Raw genomic sequence first — 12,148 nt, forward strand, 5'->3', positions numbered from 1 at the left:
AGTAGGGTGCCAGCCACATGCACCAGGGCTTGTGGGTTTGAACCCAGCTCCGGCCTGCTAAAAACAAACAAAAAAAAGTCGGACCCTATGGCGGGTGCCTGTAGTCCCAGCCACTCGGGAGGCTGAGGTAAGAGAATTGCTTAAGCCCAAGAGTTTGAGATTGCTGTGAGCTGTGACAGCACAGCACTCTAGAGGGCAACAAAGTGAGACTCTGTCTCAAAAAAAAAAAAAAATTGAAAAGGCTATTCTTTGGAAAGGCTTCTCTTTAGGAACACTGTCTTTATTTATTTATTTTTTGAGACAGAGTCTCCCTATGTCGCCCTGGGTGGAGTGCCATGGCATCACAGCTCACAGCAACCTCCAACTTTTGGGCTTAAGCGATTCTCTTGCCTCAGCCTCCTGAGTAGCTGGGCTATCGGTGCCCGTCACAATGACTGGCTATATACATACATATATATATATATTTTTTTGCAGTTTTTGGTTGGGGCTGGGTTTGAACCCGCCACCTCTGGCATATGGGGCCAGAGCCCTACTCCTTTGAGTCACAGGCGCTGCCCTATGACTGGTTATTATTATTATTATTTTTGCTGCAGTTGTTATTGTTGTTTGGCAGGCCGGGGCTGGTTTGAACCCGCAAGCTCGTGTATGTGGCTGGTGCCCCAGCTGCTGAGCTACAGGCACCGAGCCAACACTCTGTCATTAGAGGAATCTATACAGAGCATCTGCGGGGTCCACTTCACACTCCCTCCCCTATGTTATTCCCACAGCCTCCTTTCTGGGTCTTGTGGCTGGTAATTTTTTCCCATCTGTTTCATACTAGTTGTCTCATAAAAATACCACTGAGGTGGCTCGGTGCCTGTAGCACAGTGGTTACGGCGCCAGCCACATACAACAAAGCTGGCGGGTAAACAATGACAGCTACAACAACAAAAACAAAAAAATAGCTGGGCATTGTGGCAGGCACTTGTAGTCCCAGCTACTTGGGAGGCTGAGGCAAGAGAATCACCTAAGCCCAAGAATTTGAGGTTGCTGTGAGCTATGATGCCATGGCACTCTACCGAGGGCAACATAGTTAAGACTCTGTCTCAAAAAAAAAACCCAAACAATACCATGGAGTCCTCAATGAAGCCCCAACAATAGGAAAAAAAAGAAAAGCTCCAGAATGCCAGTTCTAGGTAACGCGTTGCTGGTCTCTGGCATATTAAAATAAGATTCCTACTGGGTTGTACAACTAAACTATACAATTTTTTAAAACTTTTAAAAATTTTAATTAAAAATAAATAAAAATTAAAAAGGCAATTAAAAAAATACCACAGAGGGCTGGTGTGAGGGTAGTGAGTTATGTCAATGGACTACTCAAGTTACAGATCCAACTACTCCTTGTGCTGCTCTTCTCACTATCGCACTTGACTAATCTTAAAAAATTAATTTAACACCTCCCCTCCGATTCTACTCCTGTTTTAAAACTTCACAGCGTAAGGTCCATGCTCCTTGCCCAGTGTGGGCCCACTCTACTTTCTGGCCTCCCATTAGTTCCTATTATTTTCCTGTTACTCTCTTTGTTCCCAACTGACCACTGGGACAGACACACTGAACTATGAGGCTCAACTATAGAAAAATGCTGATTTTGCAGATTAAAGATGATCAAGTACCTGCCCAGGTTAAGACTTGCCGCTGCTATGGATACTGTGTGTGGTCACTTCAGCGTCTCACATTTCTTCTGCTGCTGAGAATGTCTCACTTACTTCATCCGATGAACCCCCACTCCACCTCTAAGACCTATTCCGACCGGCCCCCTTTCCTTGAGGCTTTCTGGGCTCATCTGGTGGAATCAGCGCCCCTCCCTGTGGCTCACACTTGCTCCTCACCACCTGGCTGAGTGAGTGAGCTCTTGGTTCTCTTTTGTGGCCTGCTGCCTCCACCTGTCTGGGCTGGAAACAACCTGAGGAAAGGGGTAGTGTCAAACGCAGTACTAAATGCTTAATAGGTTTAATGTCTCCAGGACTAAATGCTTAATAGGGTTGAATGTTGAAGGGAAAAATGCTTTCATCTTGAATCAACTAAAATGATAAATAAAAAGCCACTCAGATATAAATGTGTTTAAAATTCTGATGTCATTTATTGGCACAAAAATTATTCAGATACAACATGGTGTCTAGACATGGCTACACTTTACACTCTGTGCATTTAGCTGAATCTTCACTTTGCTCATAGTTCCCAATAAGCACTAGACCATCTGTCTCCGTGTTTAGCACCTCAGGACAGTATTTCTGTTTTCCGAGCCCTTGTTCTAAGCACAGAGTGTTCAGACCTCACTGAAAACATCCCAGTAGTGGGCTGGGGAAGGCCAGGGCGGGCTGCCTCCTGCGCTGTGACCCCTGTGGTGCATCTACTCAGCTGAGGCCCCTGTGATCTGAACAAATCCCCTCCTAGAGGTTCAGGTCTTAGATTGAGGGGTGTGAGTTACAGTATCGCTGGTCCAGCAGAAGACGGACCTTTGTGACCCATTTTGCCCCATCCTGCAAATGCTGCTGCTGCTGTCCACAGACCAGTGAGGTCACCAGAGGGGTGGCAGGGGTGATGACAGCTTCTCCTGCTTCTTCACAGTCTAGGACCCGAATCTTTGTCCTCTATGACCTGAGGCTTTATGGCTGTGCAGAGTTTGCTGTACCCATGCTGAAAGGAATGACTAAGTCATTCTTCCATCAGCAAATGCTTACAATGAGTTCTCTTGTGAGTTAAGTCAAAACCCGTATTTCTATAGTTATAGATCTTCTGTTCCCCAAAAATAATGGCTTGATTTCTGTGGTATTACTGTGTTTCACTGTCCTGGGAACCAAACCAAGCCTTGTGTTTCTGACAATATATTCTTTAACAGCAGCTAGAAAGTTGGTTCAAACCAACTTTTAATATACAGTAGTTCTTTTCATTTACATTTCAAAATATTTAACAAAGTCAAACTTTCTGACCACAGTTTCAGGTTAGAAGAAACATATACCAAAGTACAAATGCCTCCCCCAAAATGCAGTGGGCACCTCTGGGCCTGCAGTTACCAGAAAGGGCACCTAAGAAGACAGACAGAAAAGGAACATTTTAATAACTTGAACTTCATCAAAACTTTATGCAGATTAAGTTAAAAATGGAAAGACCAAGGTCTGACAACTCAGGGGCATTCCTTCAGCTCTGCCATAGCTAATTGTGTGGGACACACTTATTTCCAGTCAGGGGCCTGCCGAGGTCCCACAAGGACACTTCCCCATTGCCCTTTCGCTTAAGTTTCCACCTTCAAGCATGCCTTGGGCAGTTAATCAAAGCGCACCCCAAAGTGGTCCTTCAGGTTAGACTCTCAGATTGTAAATTTGTCTTTTTATCTTCTTCTCTGTCACTGCTATGGTTTCTTTTTGTTCACCCACCCTATCTGAACTAGGTTGACAGCGGAAACACAAAAGAACCCCCCTACTCAAATAAGCCTTGCCTATTTTCCTTTTTTTTTTTTTTGTAGAGACAGAGTCTCACTGTACCGCCCTCGGTAGAGTGCCGTGGCATCACACAGCTCACAGCAACCTCCAACTCCTGGGCTTACGCGATTCTCTTGCCTCAGCCTCCCAAGCAGCTGGGACTACAGGCGCCCGCCTATTTTTCTGTTGCAGTTTGGCCGGGGCTGGGTCCGAACCCGCCACCCTTGGCATATGGGGCCGGCGCCCTACTCACTGAGCCACAGGTGCCGCCCTCCTTTTTTTTTTTTTTTTTTGAGACAGTTTTACTATTTTGCCCTTGGAAGAATGCCATGGCGTCACAGCTCACAGCAACCTCAAACTCTTGGGCTAAAGCGATTCCCTGGCCTCAGCCTCCCGAGCAGCTGGGACTACAGGCGCCCGCCACACTGCCTGGCTATTTTTTGTTGTAGCTGTCATTGTGTCATTGTTGTTTAGCAGGCCTGAGCCGGGTTTGAACCCGCCAGCCTTGGTGTATGTAGCGGCACCCCAACCACTGAGCAATGGTTGCTGAGCCCCTTGCCTATTTTCCTAAATCTTTCTTTTTTTTTTTTTTGGTAAAAGAGACAGGGTCTTGGTCTGTTGCCTCGGCTTGAATGTAGTGGCACAATCATAGCTTACTGCAGCCTCAATCTACTGGGCTTAAGGAATCCTCTGGCCTCAGCCTTCCAAGTAGTGTATGCCATCATGCCTGGCTAATTTGTTTTAATTTTTTGTAGAAATTGGGTCTTGCAATGTTGCCCAGGCTGGTCTTGAACTCCTGGCCTAAACTGATCCTCTTGCCTTGGCCTTAAATCATTTCTTTTATTGTAATTTTAATTTATTTTGGTGTTTGTCTTCTAAACATGCATGAACATTTCTCAGTTTTCTCCTTTTTACAACAATGTGCATACAGGGTAAATATAAATTTTTAAAGAGATTTGAACCCATAACTGGATAGCCCTTCAAATCTCGTTTTGCTCCCCCGGCTTTGAGGCATAGGGTAGGGTCCTGATCGTTTATTTGACAAGGTTTCTTTGAGAGGCCCACTCACCAGCCGATGTAGCACTGGCAGAGGTTTTCATGGGATGTTGCTTGTTTGATGAGCAGCTCGACTTGTGTTGGAACATCCAAAGTATCGTCATGTGAGAAGTCCCGACCTAGGACAGGAGAAACAAAAGCACTTCACTCTCACCTGGTCATCAGCGCATTTCTTGCCCCCTGCTGGCTTTCGTGTCTGTGCAGCCTGAATTAGTATATCCTCATACACAAGTAGGAAGGATATGCTGTAGCTGGATTTCCAACATTCACCTCCATGGGGTCTGCACAGACAGTAGTCTTCTCTTATACAGCCTTGTTCACTGAAGGTAAAGACCTTTGATCAGCCGAGTTCAGGAGTGGCCTAGATGTGGTTGATAGGTTTATGAAGATTCCTTCTATTCTAAAATCCTTTTTAAGTAGATGAGAAACCCTGTTCAGTTTTAATCCTGCTAGCCTCCGTTTGTGAGCCTTTCCTCCCCCAGGACAGCTGGCTTCCATTATAAATTCATAACTTCTGACTTCAGACTGGTGCATAACACGGCCTGGCCGCTTGTGGCAACATGTCTTTCTATCACCACAAGGAACATCTCAAATCCTCTCCACTCTCCCCAAATGCCCAAGCCTCCCCTTCCACTTTCAGCAGATGCTCTCACCTCCTACTTTAATTAAACACTACTTGTTTAATTAACTGTTTAGACCCTGAGGATGTGTGTGAGTCAGTGTTTGAGGGCCTGGACTCATTCAACATGATCCTCCCTTCCACTGCAGTGCAGAGCTGCCGTCCTCCTGTTTAAGACTAATTTTACCTGTGCATTGGAGCCCATCCCTTCCTGCTTTGTCAGGAGCCTTACAAATTATCCTTTCTCTCATTTATATTTCAGACTATCCCTCTTAACTACATCCTTCTGGCTCAGGCTGGTCTAGAACTCCTGAGCTCAAGCAATCTACCTGCCTTGGCCTCTCAGAGTGCAGGGATTACAGGCGTGAGCCACTGTGCCTGATCAGACCGTTTTTCTTATCACCACCCCAGGGCCCTGCATAAGCTGTTTCCTTTGTTAGAGCAACTCCTGATTAATTCTTCTTTCAAGCTTTAGCTCATGAGTTGTTTCCTTGGGGAAACTGCTCCCCAAAGATTAAATTCTCCCTCCTAGTACACGCATCACAGCCTCAAGTCCCTCTCCTCTATGTCTAACAGTGTGCCTTTTAGATCTGAAGCCCCACACAGTCAGGGAACCTGTTTTTATCAATGTGGTTTATTTGGTATCCAGTGCTTGCAGGTGCTCAATAAACACATCCTTACAACAAAATGATTATGCCAGGCCCTGATGCTACATGCTTGCCATCCTGCGTCTCACCAGCTCCTCCCTGCCCACTGAGGGAAGCATTCCTGTCCTCTTCTGGGTAGGGGATTCAGAGGCCACACCCAGAGCAGGTAGGGGAGCTGGCGCTTCTGGCTTCCTTGTCTCCCATTCTCGATGTTCCACCCCTTCCCAATCAGAAGAAAGATCCGTGTGCAATGTCTCCTCTCAGAAGCACGCATTTCTTCCCTTCCATTCTCGCTACTCCGTAATGGTTACCAAAGCATAGATAGGAAGTGAGTCAGAGTGGTCATAAGGCTCTAATATCGAGCCATGGTGATAAAATCACTTCCCTGAACACAGACCCACAAGAATCTTATTAACCTCATTAATTAAATGAGATGAAACTAACTTTAAATGATATTGTTCTTGATCATCAGAAAGAAGAATCAGAAATAGGGTTTTATTGATGGCCTCCGAGCTGCTCCTGTTGGCCGTATAAGGTCCATGCTTAGGTACTGAGACCACCAGAAACGGGGCTAACCACCTGCGCCAGGAGAGGAAAACCTCTGTGAATTTCATGTCCCTTTCACATAAATATATACACACACTCACCAGTAAGCTTATCTCGAACCCTGTTGATAATCTGAATAGCTTTCTTATTTAGGGCCTCTGGTTTCACCAAACCGTCTCCGACTGGAATACACAAAAGTAGAAATCAAATAAAGAATTAGATCATTACAACGGGTTCAATGGGTGCCCTGGTTTTTTCAAATATTCACTTCTGTACATGTTTGTGTCCACCTCTGTCCTCAGAATATAATGAGAAATTCACAGAACCGTCTCTGGTCAAAGGCGACTTTGTGGCTCCGTCTTGCTGACCCTCTCAGTGCACAGCACAGCTGCTGTTTCCTTCCTAAGCTAGTCCCTGATGCGCTCATTCCCCAGAGGCTGGACTTACTGAAGGAATGAATGGATTCTGGCACTGTGGTCCCTGTTTTCTTATGAGCTGGTTCCCCAAGTTCCACACCATCCAAAATTTCTGGGGGGGGGGAAAGAAATCAATTAACAGAAAATTCAAACACCAAGAAGCCATCATTGACCTTAACTCCTAATTGTTTACATACCATATTCCTTAAATACCTGCCTTTTATTGTAATTTTAATTTATTTTGGTGATTGTCTTCTAAACATCCTTCCCCTTCAAAGGGGAAAGGAGAAAGCTTCACGTTACTTTTTATGTATTCAAAAGTTTATAAATCTGCCAAGATATTGTCAAATGAGTTATTAACTATTATTGAAGAAAGAACGTGGTACTTATCAGAATTGAAACATAGACTGTCAAGCAAATAGCATTAATAAAGTATTCTGACACAAAGAATAAGAACTTAGGTCAAAGACCTGGTGATAAAACTTCAGTTGTACAAAAACTGATCATAATATAAAGAAAATTAGCTTAGCAAAGGGTCCCACATGGTTGAAGTGTTATTTTTTGGAGGAATTTTCATATCAATTCTGGGTAGAAAAAATCCTAAGGTATTAGGGTCACCCTCCACTGATAATGGCCTTCAGCAGAGAAGAGTCTGGAATCATAATTGGGAAGTTCTTTGAACACCGTCCCTGGATACCAGGGACTTCCAAATCAAGGTGATCATACTTTTATTAATGAGTTCCTGAAACTTTTAAGCTAACCAACCAGGTCCGCCACCATCTGGTGTCATTAGGACTGGCTGTCCTAATTCCCATTTGCACAGTGTAGGAAGTGCACAGGAGTCACTCGTGAATGTATTGATGAGGCGGATGGGAGAATGAAGCCAGTGAGTCTCAGCACACTTTGGATGAGACCATTCACTTGCACAAGCTCCTTCAGAGACTGTGGGGAATAGGAACCTGGGTGTTAAGGCATTCACAGATCCTGTTGCTGTCCAGGCATGACACTATTTGCCCACTACCTCAATTTCTTTCTTTCTTTTTTTTTTTTTTTTGTTTTTTTGTAGAGACAGAGTCTCACTTTATGGCCCTCGGTAGGGTGCCATGGCATTACACAGCTCACAGCAACCTCCAACTCCTGGGCTTAAGCGATTCTCTTGCCTCAGCCTCCTGAGTAGCTGGGACTACAGGCGCCCGCCACAACGCCCGGCTATTTTTTGGTTGCAGTTCAGCCGGGGCCGGGTTTGAACCTGCCACCCTCGGTATATGGGTCCGGCGCCCTACCGACTGAGCCACAGGCGCCGCCTGCACTACCTCAATTTCTTATCTGAAGTATCCTTTTCCTTTCCACCCATCTAGATTGATCCAGCAGGTCAGGATAAATTACTCTTTCTGGTTGAGGAATGATAAATGCCACCAACCTCAGGGCTCCTTGAACTAGTACAGTTCACAGTAAAAGCTCTCTTTTCTGAATTCCCACTTCAAACCAAAACATGCACGGCTACTTGATCACACAGCAGAATGTACTGCTCTGGATATTATGGTCAATTCCATACAGGGTGACCACTGTACCTCATCTTTTCTTTCTGCACCCCTGGACATTCTTTTTTTTTTTTTGAGACAGAGTCTCAAGCTGTTACCCTGGGTAGAGTGCTGTGGTGTCATAGCTTACAGAGCTCAAGTGATCCTTTTGCCTCTGTTTTTCTTTTCTTAGTAGAGATGGGGTCTTGCTTTTTGCTCAGGCTGGTCTCGAACTTGTGAGCTCAAGCAATCCACCCGCTTCCGCCTCCCAGAGTGGTAAGATTACAGGTGTGAGCCACCATACCCAGCATGTACCCCTGGACATTATCTGGCTTAATTAACAAAGTTGTAAGCGTTCCATAAATACCAGTAGAGAATGTTAACTTTTTTTACAGCCCAACAATATTCTCCACATGTCAACAGTGTAGGATGCTCTTAGATGTTAAAAGAGAAAAAGGGACAGGATGGGGTGGAGGGGGAGAGGGAAAGGTTATACAAAGTTCAACTGCTTTAGCCTGACATTTCCGAGAGCTGCCAAGACATAAAAGTACTCTGGCTCTTTGAGGTAAACGTGTCTTCCCAGGACCAGGGTCTGTGACTGCTTCCTGTTTCCTGTGGTTTCAAGGCTCCGCACAGCAATATAAGTAAATTTCTGCTGCTTCCACCTTCCCATTTCTGAGCTGTTAATAATGCTTGAGGACCTAGGTAATGCTGGTGATAATTACCCCGACCCAGACACCATTATTGGGCATGATTTTGGCTGATATTCACCCTGATATTTAACTGAGTTTTTATAGATAAAGATCACAATAGTTCAATAAAAATTTCCAAGCTTTAGGTACCCCCTCCATTGTGTGAGATAGTAAATAAAAAAGCACATATTAGATGATTGGTGCTCAGCAAATATTTCTAGACTAAATTTTTGAAGTTTAATTAAATGCTCATCAGATGTTATATGAGCAGTGATAAATAGCATGTGTACAACACTGTCACTGTCAGGGTCCTCAGAAGAGACAGGTCTACATCCTGCACCCTCAGCAGCTGTTATTGATTCAGCTCATGCCTCCTCGTGGTAATAACACAGCTCACCCATCCTAGAAATACTTTGGATGGAGGGGACAGAATGTGGCATCTCTCCTGAAATGCACCCACCTACTGACTGGCCAGCAGAGTAGGAATCGGTCCTTGTCCGGGATCGCTTGTTGCCTTTGGTATTTGCTAGGGAAAGAAAGAGAGAATATTTGCAAGTGCTTCAAACTTTGACTTGAAAGAAACTTGGTTGATTTGGTATTTTCTTATGATCATAAAAATGGAATTTTTTGGTCAGGTGTGGTGGCTCACACCTATAATTCCAGCACTCGGGAGGCTGCAGCGAATGGATTGCCTGAGCTCATGAGTTCGAGACCAGCCTGAGCCAGAGCGAGACCCTATTTCTAAAAAAATAGCGGGGTGTTGTGGTGGGCCCAGCTACTTGCGAGGCTGAGGCAAGAGGACCACTTGAACTCTAGAGTTTGAGGTTGCTGTGAGCTAAGAAGCCACAGCACTCTACCGAAGGTGACCAAGTGAGATTCTTGTCTCAAAAGAAAAAAAAAGAAAGAAAATAAAAAAGAAATGGAATTGACTGTTCATTCTTTCTTAGCCTTTTCTGACTGACTGGGTTAGTTCAAAAGCCTTTCCTTCAAGCTCTGAGATTCGTTCTTCTTCTTGGTCTAGCCTGCTGTCGAAGCTTTCTGCTGTATTTTATAATCCCTTAAAAGACTCATTCATTTCCTTAACTTCTGTCATCTCCTTTCTCATGTTGCCCATCTCTTTAGTGATAATTTGTATTTTTCATTCATGCCCTGAAATAATTTTTTTGCTTCTTTGTGTTAGTATACAACTTTCTCTTCAATTCCACTCAGCTTATTTGCCATCCATATTCTGAATTCTACTTCTGACATTTTGACAATTTCTTTTTGATTGGGGGCCATTGCTGTGAATCTATTTAGGGGTATAAAGTTAATTTATTTCTCCATGTTGCCAGAATTTTTTGATGGTTTCTTCTTATCTGAAAGCACTTCTCTCCCCTCAGGACTCACAGGTTTGGGGTACACCTGATTTCCTTTGCTGGGAACTCTCCTACTTACTGAGATAAGCACTTTTGTGTCCCACTCTGGAGGACTGACCTGGTAGGAGGGTAGGTGCACTGAGAGCCTGTAATAAAGCTGTTTTGCACCATCTCAATCCCCTGTGATTGTCATAGTCCAAACTGGCGCTAGGGGGTATCATTTGGAATGACAGGTTGGTTCCTAGGTTACTGTTGGAAGATCCAACAGGGGCTTGGCAAGTCTGTCTCCACAGAGGTGGGTGTATGACCACGGTGGGCACATGGGCGAGTCTTAACACTTGGGTGGGTGCCTGGATATGTCATAGGACCACAGCTGGTGGTGGGGTGGGTTGCAGACCTTAGTGGGTGCCTGGGCCGCTCATGGGACCTTGTCTAGTGCCTAGATGGCTCATGGGACCTTGTCTAGTGCCTGGATGGCTCATGGAACCTTGTGGGTACCAGAATGTGTCGTAGGACCATAGCTGGTGGTGGGTAGGAGTGTGGTGGGTGCCTGCACACACTGTGGGACCTTGGAGGGCACCTAGGCGGGCTGTAAGACCTTGGTGGATGTCTGGATCCACCGCAGGACTGCAGCTGTGGAGGGGCAGGTCGCAGGTCTTTTCCAGGTGTCTGTAGGAGTTACAGGACCTGGGTGGGCACCTGAGTAGAGTGGGAGGGCTTGCCTGCACTTGGCTGGATTGCAGGACTGTGCCAGCAGTGGGGGTGACTCACTGGGACACATCGGCTGGACCACTAATAGCTGGCAGGGCTAGGGAGACATGTGGGGACAGGGGTTACGATGGCTGGGGCTCTGCTTCCACACAGTTTGGACTGTGGCAGCTGCCATGGTGCTACTCAGGTGGCAGTGGTGGTGTCACTGACATGGCAGGATGGTGGTAGGAGATGCTGAGGCCTGGTGAGCATCTGCTCTGTTCGGACCCCTGGGAGGTGGCTGGGTTGCAAGGGATGCTGGGTACCCAGTCACAGTGTACATGAGAGCACCTGCCCTCCCAGCCTGGTAGGGGTAAAGGGGAGGCACCTACAGTGGTGCTGACCTCCTTGCAGACTGAGCACTCTGGGGTTAGATACAGGATAGTGTCTGTTGCAGAGACCTGGATCAGAAGACAGCAGGACCACTGTGTCCATTCTTCAATGTGATGCTGCCTCCCAGTTTCCAAGCAACTCCCAGATCAGTGTGGAGGCCTCTCTGGTGGGGAAGCCCCCTCACAACTTGGGCTGCAATGTCCATGGGGGGTGGGGGGAGGAGTGTGGCGCTCCAGAGATCTTCCCTTGACTATTCCCCACATGTGGAAACTTTCCCCAAGTGTCTTCCGATTTTGCCAAGTGGATCACCCTGCCTCTTTCTCCTCCTCCTTGGGTATCTCCAGTTGTTTCTCTGATAATTCGCAATGCTCTCTCTGAGATGGTCCATCTGTTGGTGAGCCTCTATTGACAATCTTTCATTTCCTGATTGAGAGTACAGGCTATTTCTGGTCTGCCATCTTGTCCCCCCATTTTTTTCTTTGAGACAAGGTCTCACTGTGTTTCCTGGGCTACAGTGCAATGTGATCATCATACCTCACTGCAACTTAATTTAACTCCTGGGCTCAAGCGATCCTCCTGCCTCAGCCTCCAAGTAGTTAAGACTACAGCATGTGCTACCATGCCTGGCTAAGTTTTTTAATTTTTACAGATAAGGGATTTTACCGTATTGCCCAGGCTGGTTTTGAACCCTGGCCTCAAAGAATCCTCTCAACTCAGCCTCCTAAAGTGTCCATGAACTGCCCAGGCACCCACCAA

At 45.9% G+C, this 12,148-nt stretch overlaps 1 protein-coding gene across 3 annotated transcripts in view; it reads right to left on the bottom strand.

The window, feature by feature from the left end:
- Nucleotides 1-2,097: 2,097 nt before the first annotated feature.
- MTOR (mechanistic target of rapamycin kinase) overlaps nucleotides 2,098-12,148 on the bottom strand; it is a 140,352-nt gene continuing 130,301 nt past the window's right edge. For all 3 annotated transcript variants that reach the window (XM_053577336.1, XM_053577334.1, XM_053577335.1), the window contains 5 exons: nucleotides 9,415-9,480; nucleotides 6,774-6,854; nucleotides 6,428-6,508; nucleotides 4,528-4,633; nucleotides 2,098-3,065 (listed from right to left, as the gene is read on the bottom strand). In XM_053577336.1, the coding sequence (XP_053433311.1) occupies nucleotides 3,050-3,065; nucleotides 4,528-4,633; nucleotides 6,428-6,508; nucleotides 6,774-6,854; nucleotides 9,415-9,480 (350 nt within the window). In that variant the 3' untranslated portion in view covers nucleotides 2,098-3,049. The remainder of the gene's footprint in view (nucleotides 3,066-4,527; nucleotides 4,634-6,427; nucleotides 6,509-6,773; nucleotides 6,855-9,414; nucleotides 9,481-12,148) is intronic.

Source organism: Nycticebus coucang, chromosome 22 (genome assembly GCF_027406575.1).
Source record: "Nycticebus coucang isolate mNycCou1 chromosome 22, mNycCou1.pri, whole genome shotgun sequence".
Lineage (NCBI taxonomy): Eukaryota > Metazoa > Chordata > Mammalia > Primates > Lorisidae > Nycticebus > Nycticebus coucang.